Source organism: Chrysemys picta, chromosome 3, assembly GCF_011386835.1.
Source record: "Chrysemys picta bellii isolate R12L10 chromosome 3, ASM1138683v2, whole genome shotgun sequence".
In the NCBI taxonomy this organism is placed as follows: domain Eukaryota; kingdom Metazoa; phylum Chordata; order Testudines; family Emydidae; genus Chrysemys; species Chrysemys picta.
The window spans coordinates 173,864,510-173,880,302 of NC_088793.1; the positions used below are offsets into that span (position 1 = coordinate 173,864,510).

The window sequence follows — 15,793 nt, forward strand, 5'->3', positions numbered from 1 at the left end:
TTTATGGAAGCCTAGTCCATGGCTAAGGTTGGCAGGTGTACACTGCAAAAACTGAAGTCTTTCCAGTTAATTTCACATTGTTTCAAATACAGTGAGTTACAATGATCTAGTGTGTGGGTAACAAATACATGCAGAACCGTGGCTTGATACTCATCGGGAGGAAGGGGTGGGATGAAGTTTTCTAGCAAGCTAGATATGAAACAAGAATTTTTTTTTCATCATAGATGCTATCTGGCCTTTAAATTTGGAGTTGAACAGGACTTTAGGACTGTGTACTACTTTGAAGCCTCTGTCTCCCAGTCTCCTCTCTTGCAGCTATTATAGGGACAGGAGTGAGCAGTCAAGTAAAGTAGTTCTTTCAACTAAAGTAGAAAACTTTTTCTAGTCTTAGTTGTGTCTTTATCAAGCTGCTAGTTTTTAGCAGCTTTTCTTTTTCTTTTTGAGTATTCAACTTCAATAACTGTACTGGAAGATTTTTTTTTTATAAATAAATAATACAATAGTTTTTGCTGATATTTTACAAAACATATAGTAATAAGTGTACGGTTTAATGCCATGTTTCCAAATTGACTTATTCTTATGGAAAAGGAAATTTATTCTTAAGTTTTAATTTTACATTGAATAGTTCTGGAGGTGAGACATTATGGGCTCTGAAGATGTTACTTTTCCCATATGCCATGATATCTATCTTTAAAACAGGAGAATTTTTTTTATTAGTAAGTTTAATGATATTGACTTTTTCACTTTTACAGTCTGTGTTTACTGTTAAATTTCTGGCTGGTTTTAAGCAAGTAGAGAAAAAAGAGTTAAGTTTCTGGCAGAATTATTTCCATTGATCAGTAATTTGCTCTAAATATTAAATGCAAAACTAGAAAGAATAATCTCAACTATTCACAGCAAAGGTTGAATCTCTGCAAAGAATGTTAATTGCCATTTGTAAAAGATAATCCCTCCCTCCCCCCTAAATGTGAATTTGTAGAAAATAGTATGAAATAAAATTATCAGAGGATTCTGGACCTTCTGTCCAGAATTGAGGGGCTTGACATTTGTCCCTTTTCAAAGGACTTGTTGAAAATTGCCTTAGGAATGGGTTTTGAAGTTCCTGTTGAGAGCTTTTGAATTCCTACTGAAAGTTTTAGGGATGTAGATACAAAGGGAAAGGGTGTAAATCTGAGGCATATGATATGACTAAATTACAAAGGATGACTTCCTCCCATCCCACTACTGCTCAGTGAGGGGCAATATGTGGCTTAAGTAGTGAAGGGATCCTTGTACATGCCACCCTTGCAGAAGTAAATTTCATCCAAAGGAAAGCAGATTTTAAAAAATGATTTGGCAAAGGTTCCTAACTCAGGTATCCTTCAGCCAGCTGAGACTGCTTCATTGTGCTCTAAGATTTATATATTTGAAAAAAAGAGTACATGGACAAAGAAACTGTTGTGTCATTTCTTTACCATGCTAAGTTGTGGTTCAAATTGAAGAGAAGATTTTTTTTCTGATTTACAAAGAAACCAAATGTTTGTTTGATATGGAGTTTTAAGATGATAATCCTTCTGAGATTTATCAGTCCTCTTTGTCAGTTGATCCTGATATTTAGCAAGTTATAGCTAATCCTTTGCTAGTTAAGCAAACTACACATAGAAGTAATTCTTCACCCTTTCCTGCTCTTCCTTTCTGTTACTTCCAGAACTCTAGCTTCATAATAGTCCATGTCAATCGTTTGCTTTTTCTCTTGATTCCTATGTGGAAATATTATTTGGCAGTAGATTTCCTTAGCCTTCTTGGCGCTTTACGTTTGGTATATCTGTAAGATAAGAACTATATTTTCTTCTCCGCTGATTAAACTGAGGACTTATGCATGTGGAAAATGGGGAAACTTTTTGTTGTACAATTACAGAGTACTGCTAATCTTTTTCTGGTCCTTCTGAATGCCTTTTGTCTTCATGCCCTTGTTTGTTGACTTGTTAAACTTTTTTTTAAAATGCATTTTGGCAGTTGAGTTTTCTGTGTGTTGTGGAGAGAAGGTGCTTTTCACTCTTTAATATTTTTTCAGATACTTTTCCTCCCTTTTCTAAAATAGTTTAATTTTAAGTATCTGAAATTATGTCCATAGTTGACCATTAGGAATGTTTTCTGGTTAAGACAAAGGGAAATACATTGAAAAACATTGTTTGCTCCACTTCTTTCTGTGATTTAAGTGCACACTAAGTGCTGTACTCAATACATACTATGTGTGTTGTAAATCTGAATATTGTACCCTGAGGGCTTGTCTACATGTGGATGTTAAATCAGTTTGTTCACTCTAATTACACAGAATTAACTATATCGAACTGAAGTATGTCCTCACCACTTTGCTATGCTGTCTTGAGGTACTGCTCTTGTTAATCATTATGTCCCATATAGCACTTTGTTTCTTCAGTGTAACCATGCAGCATTCTGGGCAGATATCCCATGGTGCAATTTTCTGCTGCCTGGCTTGATGTATTCTGGAATTTTTCTCAAGGTGCACCTTGGGGTGCCTGCCAGAACCTGAAAAATGGGACTTTGTTGAGGTTTTATAACAACTCAGCTTATTCATTCTTAAATCCTCTTGGATAAATACCATCTGATCCTGGTGTTTTATGGCTTTAACTTTGTTCCAGCACTGTCTCTTTTGAAACTTCATTCTCTGACAGTACTTCATCTTTATTACGTGAAAAGACTAGATCTGGGGGAAGTATCTCTCCAAAATCCTCTGTGAAGACTGATGAAAAGAAATCATATAACTTCTTTCCAGTGTCCTTATTCTCATTAGTTCCTCCATTAACTCTCTTGTAGTCCAGTTGATCCACTGATTCTCTTGTAAACTTTCTGCTTCTGATGTGCTTAAAGAATTTATTTTCATGTACATGGCTATTTGTTCTTCAAGTTCCCTCTTAATTTTCCTAATTTTTGTCATGCATGATACTTGCCACTTTTTGTATTTCTTTTTACTGGCTTTATTTGGGATGGATTTTCATTTTTTTAAGGGTACCTATTTGGTTCATGTAACCTGTTGAACCTTGATATTTAACCATTTAAAATTATTTTAATATCTATTTTTGTTTATGGGTATGCGTACTTTGTGTGATTCTATTACCAATCTACAGTTCTATAAGTGCAAAAGATTTAAGCTTTTAAAAATAAACATTTATTCTTGCAACAGTGTTCCTTCAAAAAGGAAAATCTCTTGGAATAAGAACAAGTATTGGATTTCCCATCTCTTTCAAGTAGTCCAAAATATTATAGATAGATGTTCCCAAGCTTCCTTTATTGGTTTAGAAGCCTGTATTTACTGCATTATTGAAAGACTAGAAAGGCTCTTTTTGACAGAAAGAAATGTCATTTTCCTTCTCTTCTCTATCTCCATGGAGCATGTTTGTATAGAACATGAATTATATCCCTACCCATTCTTTGCCAATTACTGCTGTGTGTCCTCTACAGGATGAAGTATGTAGATACTTGTAGTTGCATCCAAGGTTCATTTTTCTTTCAGAAGTTACCCCATTTTAAGAGTGCAAGCATCTCTTGTTTATGGAAGAGTAAGTTAACTATATTGTAATGGGAAAGGTGGAATTGGATGTGTTCCTCATTCATTAACACACATGTTCAGAGAAAGATGATAGCTGAGCTGTCTTCCATTCTTTGTTTACGACTCCTGTTTGCTGCCATGACTACTGAATTAATAGGCTGGCATTCTTGACTCTGTACTTGCCGAAGAGTAGAATAGGCAAGAAGTCAAGACTGACCTTGTCTTAGATTATGATTCATCAGTGCAACCAATCCCCTGCTGCAAGAATTGACTCAGAAAAGAAATAAGAATAAAAATTAAGTAACAAAGCCCCAGTCAAACAAACAAAAATTTCCCAAGTTTCCTTGTTTTTTGTTTTTGTTTTTGTTCTTTTTTCTTTCACCATTTAACACTGAGGGCTGATTTTGGCCAGGGGCATAACCTTTGGATCTCTTGCACCCAAGCTGTCATATGCAAAACTCCAGTATATCGCAGATGACTCTTAGTTCCATACATTTTGTTTGCATGCTGTGGTGTACAGGAATTCACTGTTTCATGAATAATCCTGAGGATGTTTAATGGAGTTGTAGTTGTGATTTTGTTGAGATCATGGTAATGTATAGTGTCTCCTGATTTAATTTGTCTGAAGGGTTTAGATTTTTTTGAATCATTCATAAATATTTGGTTCCACTTGTTGAAAAATTAAGTTTTCCTGAATCTGCTGACTGCACCCAACTCGCAAACCTAAAAAATGTACTTTTAGGAAATGAAGATGGGAAAGCATACAAGGAAAAGTGTGTGTGTGTGTGTGTGTGTGTGTGTGTGTGTGTGTGTGTGTGTGAGAGAGAGAGAGAGAGAGAGAGAGAGAATGGGATGGATTGAAACTGCCCAGGGAAATAAGGATGGGGTTCAATCAGAAGAGCAGAGCCAGGATATCAACTTCAGCAGGTGAAAAAGATAGTGCATGTGGGAACCAAGAAAGAGACTGGGGGCTGCTCTAATTCCAAAATCATTTTATGCAGATATTTTGTTCTAACCACCTTTAGTTTCAGTTTTCCACACTCAGTATATAGTGTTTGAAATTGTGACTCACGGTTTCTGTTCCTTTGATGGTAAGAGATATGGACATCTTTAAAAACTTGTTTGTGCTTATTATGCATGTGACACCAATTTGCAATAGTTAAAAGGGTGTGCTTCTACTTTCCCATGTTTTGAAAAAGGTGTATTGTATTGAAACACTTAATCAGCATGTCACCTGGCCCTAGTGACTGGTCCGCAGAGAATAAGGCTTGGTCTACACTAAACCCCCAAATCGAACTAAGGTACGCAACTTCAGCTACGTGAATAACGTAGCTGAAGTCGACGTACCTTAGTTCGAACTTACCGCCGTCCAGACCCGGCAGGCAGGCTCCCCCGTCGACTCCGCGTACTCCTCGCGGCGAGCAGGATTACCGGAGTCGACGGGGAGCACTTCTGAGTTCGATTTATCGCGTCCAGACAAGACGCGATAAATCGAACCCAGAAGTTCGATTGCCTGCCGCCGAACCAGCGCGGTAAGTATAGACAAGCCCTAAGAGCCTACTGCTGCTGCCAGCTAACGGAGGTACTTTTTCAATGCAAGCAACAAGGGTCTGTATTTTTGGAGCTGAAGATCCCTGGTTGTATCTCTGCAGATACTCTGTACTGGTAGATGGGTACAGTAATTTAAATTAATCTTGGAGGCAATCAAGTTATTCTAAACAAATTCTGGCAATTTTTTTGTGAATCTAGATTGAAAGCTGTAGCATTTAAATTAATACAATAAACATTGTAGGCACCATTTATTACTGAATTTATATGCAGGTTCTTTTTATGTCTCTTAATGATTTATTAAACTGTATTCTATAATTTAAGTATCTGACATTCTTATCTTGATCGGTAAAATTTAATGTTACTCTTGTTTTATGCTGGTGTAACTTCATTTATTTTAATCAAGTTAAACCAGTGTAAAAACAAAACAACTCATTAGTCAGTTGGGCCCCATTTGCTTTGTTCTAATAACACAAATGAGTAAATGCATTAAGTTAAGAGTATATATAAATATTAAACATAATTAAAAACCTTGTTTAAGAATTGGGTTTGTTTTTCTCATAATACTTATACTGTATAGAATCTAATTAAGCACAATTTGCTTGTTTTTTAAGAATACTGCAATGTTGAGAATATAACCTTTTAAAACAATCTCCCAGATTTTAATTCTAACACTTTATTTTCAGAACACTTCTCATTAGCTTCCCCCTAGTGGCTAAAATAATATGTGTTCATGGAATAGTAATGAAAGGTGTAGTGAAAAGGTTTGTGAGATATCAACATGTATGGCAAATTCACTGTCTTAAGAGAGGACTGAAGAATATTTTTACTTGTTGATAAAATGAAAATATCTGTTGTCTTCTAGATGGAACAATGGACTTTTAAATATCGAAGATGTTCTTACAAGTTTTGACAACACAGGGAATGTCTGTAAGTTATTAATTTATTCTATAAGTACAGTGTTGTATAGGTTGAAGCCTGATTTTGTTAATATTATGCATTACAATATGACTGTTCTATGTCAACTTGTCTTACCTGGGAAACACTGATATTATGGTGATGGTGGCATATAAAACCTTATGGTTGATAAATGTATTTTTATGCCATTTTACATATTAAAATTGTAGAAACAGGCAGGTCTAGGTCTGATCAATGCAAACTTCTGATTTTTGTTTTTCCCTCTTGGCTATACATTTTATTTTGGGGCTAAGTACACAGCCAACACTTTAGAAAGAATGAAAACCTCTTGCCCACTAGTTAGCCATAAAAGCAGGTAACTTGCAGCATTTGTATTTCAAGATGTAAAACCATTTGTCCTCCATTTCTTTGAGGAGATACTTTGTAGTATCAGAGAAGGAAGAAATAGAGTAGATTTTCAAGACCCTTATGTTAGCCTACTCTGACTGTGGTGCAGTAACAAATGGCTGGCATTAATGCTGTCAAAACAGACTGTAGATTTTTGTCTGAGGACTGATTTGCAAATCTTAAATAAATGAATACAATATTCTACTTATTGATGACTTTTAAAACAATGATATTGAGAAGATCTCTAATATGTTAGAAACAAAAATGGCAAGTGGGGAAGGAAGAGAGTTGCGGGCTATCTCTTGAAGAGATAGTCTGCATGTACTATGTGCTTGATCCTTCAGAATCTCATACTCTATTCCAGGTTTGTATTTTTTGTTGCTTTTTTCAATTGGAAGGCTTAAAGAATAAAGTTGGGGATCTTTAAGGATCACAAAGTCAAGAGACAAGTTCTTTTTTTCCTCTCCTCCTCCAAACTATGACATGAGACTATTCTTCTCAAATATGCCTGTTTCACCTCAAAATTTCTGTCTGTTTCTCCTTAACCTAAAGTTATATTTCAGTGAACACTGACAATTCAGGAGCAGAAAAATATCAATTTATTAAAGTAACCTTTTTGACTTCAAAGGAAAATAAATGTATGGATGAAAATTCAAAGTATGGATAGCTGTTTGAGACTAACATTCTGTGCCATCCATTCTTGACTTGGTAGCCTTATTTTTTTAACACTGCAGACTTTTTCTGCACAGACCAAAAAATACTTAGAAAATGTGTTTTTGAAGTACTGCCAGGTAGGTGAAGCAGTTCACAGATTTCAGAAGAGAAATGAGATCTAAAGGATTTACAAGTAGTCAAAGGAATCATATCAAGGCCAAGGGAGAAAATCCAAATTTTGTGATAAAGGTTGATGTCAGGGACAATTTGAGTCACCAGTAGCTGGATAATTAAGCCAAGTGAAAGGATTGGGAGAATATGTGGATTTATGAGCACGCCTTGGGATTTTGGGGAAAAAAACATTTAGTGATACTGAAAATTCTTGTTTAAATGACAGATCAAATTTTTAAAAAGATTAAGTTATCATAGATTCATAGATTATATGGCCAGCAGGGACCATTATGAATACCTAGTCTGACCTGCTCTATATCACAGGCCATAGGACTTCCTGAATTACTTCCTGTTTGAACTAGAGAATATCTTTTAGAAAAACACCAAGTCTTGATTTTAAAAGTTTCCAGTGATGGAGAGTCCACCACAGCCCTAAGTAAGTTGTTCAAATGGTCAGTTACCGTCACTGTTAAAAATTTGTGCCTTATTTCTAGTCTGAATTTGACTAGTTTTAACTTACAGCTTTTGGATCTTTTTATACCTTTGTCTGCTAGAGAAGAGAGACTTCTATTATCAAATTTTTGTTCCCCGTGTGGATACTTGTAGACTGTGATCAAGCCAAGCTATAAACTTCTCTTTGATAAGCTAAATAGATTTCCTCGAGTCTTACACTTATAAGGCATGTTTTCTAATCCTTTAATCATTCTTGTGGCTTTACTCTGAACCCTTTCCAATTTATCGACATCCTTCTTGAATTGTGGATGCCAGAACTGGACACAGTATTCCAGTAGCAGATGCACCAGTGCCAAATACAGAGGTATTATAACCTCTCTATGCCTACTGTTTATACATCCAAGGCTCTCATTAGCCTTTTTGGCCACAAATTCACACTGGGAGCTCACGTTTAGCTGATTATCCACCATGTCTGATAAATCTTTTTCAGAGTCACTGCTTCCAAGAATAAATTCCTCCATTTTGTATGTATGGCCTGCATTCTGTGTTCCTGGATGTGTGACTTCACATTTGGCTGTATTGAAACACCTGTTGTTTGCTTGCACCTAGCTTACCAGAGCATTCTAGATCACTCTGTATCAGTGACCTGACCTCTGCATTATTCTCTGTGTAATCTGTAAACTTTATCAGTGGCAATTTTATGTTATCTTACAGATCACTGATAAAAATATTAAATAGTGTTACTATTATCAACCAAACTTGTAATTTCATTTAAAAAAATCAATCTTGGTTGGCATTGCTTATATTATCCTCCTTTAATTCTTTATTAATCCTGTAACAGCTGTTCCATTATTTTGCCTAAGATCAATGTCAGGCTGAAAGGCCTTTAATTACTTAGTTCATCCCATTTACCCTTTTAAAATATCCTTATTCTGTGGACAGTTAGTCCTCCTGCATTTATCTTCTTTAACATAATTTTACAATAAAATTAATACCTGTGACTTTTGTGCAGCAGTTTCTAAATTATGATTAAGGAAATAGTGATATTAGAGCATTTGCCTAAACATTCTGAGGTTAGATTATTCATTATTTTCTAGATGTCTCCTACTTGGATTTTTCTAGTATTATGTTTGACCTTTTCTATATAAACCAGTGTCTGTTTTTAAAGAACTCCACAGTCTTTCCTAAGTGACAGTCCTAAGGTATCCCCTAGCATTTTAAAATGTTAAATTACTTCCATTAAGTAACTAACTGTAATGCAGCTGGTCAACAACAGTGTGTCCCTAGGCATCCTGCAGAGCCGTCTCTAGTGTACGGCAAATCAGGGTGACCGCTCTGGGCCCCGCGCTTTGGGGAGCCCTGCGGGCTGGAGCATATGGGCGACGTGTGAACCACTGGCTGGGGGGAGGCTACCCCTAACCCCACACCTTCCACCTGAGAGTGCGCGGTGCCGCGACCTCCGCGGTCCTGGAGCGCCGGGAGGGAGAGCACGTGGCGCCACCGTTGCAGCCTTCCCAGTCCCGGAGCACTGGGAGGGAGAGCGTGCAGTGCTGCTGCTGCAGCCTCCCCGGCCCTGGGAAGGCAGACAGTGGCCCCAACCCCCAGAGCCCAGCGGCACTGCTAAATCAGGGCCCGGGGGGGAGTGTGGGCGGGGCCAAGCCTGGCTGTTTGGGGAGGCACAGCCTCCCCTGCCTAGCATAGTCGGTCCCGGAAGTGACGGATTCGTCACTTCCACCCCAGGCCCCGCACCCCCCTAGGGATGGCCCTATTCGTGTTCATACTCCACACACTACTGCAATGATATTTGTTCAAAATATGCTTTGTGCGGTATCATTTAAAAACGAGTAACACACTGGTTATTAATATAAAATGTATGTGTAAATGTTATATGTGAAATTATGGATTCTCTCTGTGTGATGTTATTAAAACAGAGGTTCTCAAATTGTGGACTGTGGACCACTGGTGGGCCACGAACTCCATTCAGGTGGTCCATGGATAGTTCCCGTTAAGGTGCGCACCTGGGTGGCCGCACACGAGAGAATGAAGGGCCACCCACCTAATTAGTGGAGCCGTGCACTAATTAGGTGCCTGGACCCTGGAGAAGACGCACATGTAAGGTGAGGTGGTGGCCTTGGGGGGAATAGGAGGCAGATAGGAGGGGCAGTCGGGTGAGAAGAGGGGGTGGGATGAATTTGGGACATGCAGGGCTGTGGTGGCCAGAGAATGAGGTGCCTTTCCCCAGATCCAGGGCTGCAGCTGCCTGGGAGAGACAGGCCTCCTTCCCAGCCCCAGCTCGGGAGGCTGCCGCGGCGGGGGAGAGAAGGCACAGCTATCGCATTAGAAAGTTAAGACTACTGATATTAAAATATGAGTTGTGTGCTTTTATTTGTAGAACAAAAAAAGTTTATTATTATTACTTTTTTTTTTATATAATGCTTTTATCCAAAGCACTTTACAGTAGTTAACTAACGGGACAGAAAACATTTAGAAAGCTCATTAAATGGTCCGCCGAGACCCTCAGCAATTTTCAAGTGGTCCGTGAAAAAAAAAGTTTGAGAACCACTGTATTAGAACATGTTTAATTCCAGACAGGCAAGCCTAGGTAAATGTGATAAACAGGTCTGTCCTAGACAAAGGAATGTGGGTTTACCTCAATTTACATATTAGCAGTAAACAAAGCCATTGAGCTAAACCAGCAGGCATATTATGATCCTGAACTCGAGAAATGGAAAATTAACATGGCTCCTGCACCCCACAGAGACACAGGAGGCTGAATCCCCAGGAGGCCTTCCTGCCTTCTAAGACAAAAACAATCCCTTTGGGGATATGAGGAAAAGAGAGAGACTCCATCTTTATCCTTCCCCTTAGATACAAAGGAACCAAACAATTTGATCTTTGTGATGGATCCTGAGCAGGCTGGTCAGTAAAAGCTGAAAAGGAGAGTGAAGGTGAGAGAAACAATCTTGAACAAAGACTATATCAAGCTAGATTAAGTCTTTTAGATGCGTGTTTTCGTTTTTATTTGCTTGTACCCATTTCTATCTTTATTCCTTTTACTTGGTATCACTTAACCTATGTTTTTTGATGATAAACCTGTTTTATTTTTACTATAAAACAATTGAGTGTTGTGTTTGAAGGGAAGGGTGTGTTTACCCCAGTTAAGTTAATAAGCTGCAATGGACTGACTTTTTAAAAAAGAGCAGCAAACTTAATATCTTCTGTGAATGCAGAGTGGTAGGGGCTTTGCAATGCAGACAAACATCTCTGAGAAGCTCTCGGGGCTGACGTTCACTGATGTTACCTGCTAGGTGATGTTTGGGCTGGGAGAGCCTTGAGAAATTTGCCAGTGAGGAAGACAGACTGGTGTGACAGGGAGCTGACTCCGTCTAATTTCTAGTAAAGCTCACTCTTGCTAAGGCAGAGAGGTAACACTGTGGCTCACAACTCCCAGCTATCTCCAGCAGTGTGTTTCAGACAGATACAGCAATGGTCCCGTATACAGTAATACCCTTTCCAGCTCAACAGGTCTCCCACGTATGGACTTTAGTACTCATTAGGGACACACTATATACATATAGGTTGCTCACAGGAGACTCTGCTCTTTGCGTAGATCTGTACATTGCTGTAGGGGTTTTGCCTGATTATTAGATAAAAATATAAAATGTTTGCATTTTTGTTTCGTCTACCATATATCTCTGCTATATATAGGACCAGTGTTTTGGCTACAAGAGAGGTTTTTATACATTAAACATATGCTTTTATTAAATATTGATATTTAAAGTGTTTTATAAAAATAAAATAATTTTATATATTTGCACATCAAATGTTCTCTAAACCATAACATCATTTTGGTATCAAATAAGTATGATTTAATATCTTATTTCTTAGCTTTTTCCAGTAAGATTCCCAGTTATCTTTATTAACACAGTCTTCTTTAAAAGACCATTTCTTGTTAGTCTCTTGTGTGGTGATTTAGTACCCGTTTCACTGTACTTTACTCTTTTTGCCCATAATTCTTTAAATAGTCCAGTGACATCACTGTACATCACCAAGAGTAGAATGGTAGAGGAGATGGAAGTACATATTACCTGTTGTTACAATTCCCAGTAGACATTAACTCATTCTAAGGTGAGCCACTAGCTGGCAGCACTATATAAAATATGCATAACCTGGTGTTAAAGAGTACATGTGACTGCTTCCAAAAGTATTACCTGATACAGGTAAGAGTATATGAAAAAAGAACCTTGAATCATTCTTCCATAGAGCCAGTAGAAGTAGCTACAGTAAGCTATGTACATGAGGCTTCTGGCATTAAATTTGGAAACTGCTGCTTTAACGTCTTGCTCAGACTGAACCCTTGTGCCTGGTTTCTGTCTCTTTCTAAAAAAACATTTCAAAGGATGTATTTTTAATTAAAAGATTACTGCTAGAAGGTGGAAAAATCACAACTGGAAATCAGTATTATTTATTATTATTTTATATTTATTTATTTATTTATTTATTATTTTTAAAGAATGTGTAGGAGTAGTGTGGGGTTGAGGAATGATTAGTTCATTCTCCATGGACAACAGGGTTGTGTCTGCTAAGAAGGTGATACAGCCCCAGGCTTTAACAACTTTATCATAGGATGCTTTTTTAAAGGAAGTTCTGCGAGCTGTGGCCAACAGGTGACGCCCTAGCAGAGTGGTCCAGTGCAGCTGTGCTGATATCATGGGGTGGTATTAGCAGGCTCTGGAGGGCAGACACCTTGCTCATTCAATAAAGAGACAGTCCCCCATATCAGTAGAGTAATTGGGGGGGAAAAGTCTGCAAGGAGATTCTTTTGAGTGTTTCCTCTCTTTCGCTTCCTCCAGTAGAAGCAGGCAATCTGGGCCCACAATTGTTACATGATTATATCATACAATAGACATCCTTAGATTATTTATTTATTCATTAAAAAGTAAACCTAATCAAGTGAAATGACTAAAAGATAAAATTATCAAAAGATTATAAATCTCCTGCATTACTTGCTGCAAGCCTAAACAAATTGTCTTGTGTGGGAAGCTGTGAAACAAAATTGTTAAGCATTGTGGAGTTTTCAAGTAATATCCACTTGATGCCACCATATGCTTTTTTATCCACTTGACGCCACCCAACAGCATACTCTGGAGTGTTGTCATGATGTGAAGATGCACATCTACCACAGGAATGAGTTTGCTTAGAAAAATACATTTTTTCTTGTAAACTTTACATAAGATTATTTAATTGTGCAAACATTCCTTTGATTTGAAATCACTGTAAGTTCAAGTTTTTGTTTTCTAGTTAATTGACAATTGTGTGATTCCATTTGAGTGTAAAATTACATGTTCTGGAACTGAAAAAGCAGCAGAGGGTGCTGCAGTTACAGAACTACCCGGCATATACTCTAAATTAGCTGTTGCAGTAAGCAGATACAGTTACTGTGAAGACTTAAACTTTCAACATTTAATAGATAAGTTGTAGATTTTTTTTTAGTTCTAGTGACTCTAATTCTGTTTTAACTATACTGTAAAACTTCACTTATAGAATATGACTTACTAGAGTCAAACAATATCATATTGTCTTCTTTGCAGCTCCATAAGAATTCTGTCTGAGGCATACCTATTAGTGGATTCTAACAATGATGGGTTACTTTCTGATTTTCAATAGTAGTTTGCATGATAAATTGCCATTTTTATTATATTATTTCTTTTTTTTGAGCATTAGTCACTTATAGTCTCTGTTAGGGTGCAGAGGACAATTAAACTGATTTGGTAATATGCAGGAATTGATATGGAGAGATTTCCTTGTTGACTTGCTTCTCTGTGAAAAAGGGAAAATAATAATACATACCTAATTATTTCTCAAAGTTTAGTTAAAAAGGTGTTGGACTTATCTGCTTTTTCTAGTTATTGTTTTATACAATAACATCTTGTAACATACTCATTACATGAGTATGCAAATACAAAACTCTCAGTTCCAAAACTGTTGTACAGTTGGATATAGTAATACGCTCAGATAAATGAAGGTCGGGGAATAGTTAACCTAACATAAATTCCACCCACGGTAAAATTACATGTTTATTTGTAGAGTCCAAAGACCAATGTATTTTCTTGATACATATTTTTTTAAAATCTGTTTTGGTTGTTTGTCAAAAATGTCATAGATTGAAACTTCAACATAGATTTCCGAAAGCATGATGAGTAGATATTTTTCTTGTTACTGAACTCATTTTTACATTCTATTCATCATAAACAATAGCGAAGACTCTCATTATCTATTGAATTGTTTTTACTCTAGTGAATTTTGATTGAGATGCTAGAAATTCAAAAACATCAATGTCATCTTTTAGAACATGGATATAGTTTTTACAAATTTGATTCCCTCTCCTTCCAAAATGAAGTATTTATTTGAGTTTTGGAAAATAAGCATGAGGTATGTTAACTTTTCTTTCTTTTCTGCCTACTTATGTACAATAACATCTTGAAAAATATTAATTACAAAACAGTATCTGCTTTTTCTAGTTAAGTCAAACACCCTTTTGTGCTAAATTTTGAGAAATAATTTGGTGTATGTATTTTCTCTTTTCTGTTTTCCATAATTTTTTTCAAACAATATTTTTTCAAATCACATTCATTTTGTAAATTATTATTTTTCATTCTAAATCAATTACTTTTAACATAATTTCCCCGCTCCAATCTTTTCATATTTTTAGAAATGTGCTGTTGTGAAAGAAAACACGATTGCTAAATTACAGAAAAGAATCACATTTTCTTATACTCTCCTTTTCCCCTCAGATAACTGGAAGTAGAGGCTATTTTTTTTTCTTCCCAGCAGTGGAATGTAAGTTTCTCTTCAGAGGCCTACTAGTTTCTTCAGAGGTCTCACTGGGTAGCTCAAAGATATCTGAGCTCCGCTATGGAAAGCTTGTGGCAGCTACTGATTCATCACGCCTGGAAGGAGATGCCATCAAGCTATCTAGGGAAAAGGGTAGGATGACATCCTTTATTGGCAGGAGAGGTGCATGCTGCTCCTGCATTTCATGTAATGTGTCATTCAGTTAGCTGCCACAAGGGAGTGAGACCCATTCTGCAAATGCTGATGAAAAAACTCCTCCTCCTCCTCTATTTTTGGGGACATTCTTTGTTTTCTGTGATGGAAGAAGTATTCCCCTCTTGATGCTCCCTGCCTCCCACCATTCATCACTAGATGTCCCCCCTAAAATTGCCATTTAGCTTCTTCCCAGTCTCGTCCCACATAATTGATATTTAGAATGATTCTTGGTCATGTCAGAACTGCATGGGGGATATAATAGAGATATATAAAATCATGAGTGGTGTGGAGAAAGTGAATAAGGAAAAGTTATTTACTTGTTCCCATAATATAAGACCTAGGGGCCACTAAATGAAATTAATGGGTAGCAGGTTTAAAACAAATAAAAGGAAGTTCTTCTTCATACAGCACACAGTCAACCAGTGGAACTACCGAGGAGGCTGTGAAGGCTAGGACTATAACAGGGTTTAAAAGAGAACTAGATAAATTCATGGAGGTTAAGTCCATTAATGGCTATTAGCCAGGATGAGTAAGGAATGGTGTCCCTATCTTCTGTATGTCAGAGGGTGGAGATGGATGGCAGGAGAGAGAGATCACTTGATCATTACCTGTTACGTTCACTCCCTCCGGTGCACCTGGTATTGGCCACTGTCGGCAGACAGGATACTGGGCTGGATGGACCTTTGGTCTGACCTATTATGGCCATTCGTATGTTCTTATGTTATGTTCTTATGCATACCCCTTTGAGAGAGAAATGGGTACAACTTCCAAGTTTTTAAGTGAAAAAATTCAAGATGTGTGAGTGAGAGCAATGATCTACTGTGTACTTCCTGAAGTTGCCCCTTGGAAAGTTACAAATTACCAACTTCCAAGTACAATGTGTAACTTCCTAAAAATGTATTTTAAAATATAGGCACCTAAAAATTCTGTTTTACTACGTCTCTTGTAGCAGGGCTTCAAATCCGTCTTGGTGGGTCCCGCGTTTCCTTCTAGTGGAGGGTCAGGATAGCGTCTCGTCTCAGAATTCCCCCCACACTCTGTTTATAGTGGGTGGGGAAATTC

At 37.4% G+C, this 15,793-nt stretch overlaps 1 protein-coding gene across 2 annotated transcripts in view; it reads left to right on the forward strand.

Moving 5' to 3' along the window:
- CAMKMT (calmodulin-lysine N-methyltransferase) overlaps positions 1-15,793 on the forward strand; it is a 385,956-nt gene that overhangs the window by 28,942 nt on the left and 341,221 nt on the right. For both annotated transcript variants that reach the window (XM_005296113.4, XM_065590678.1), the window contains exon 3: positions 5,964-6,028. In XM_005296113.4, coding sequence (XP_005296170.1) covers positions 5,964-6,028 — 65 coding nt within the window. The remainder of the gene's footprint in view (positions 1-5,963; positions 6,029-15,793) is intronic.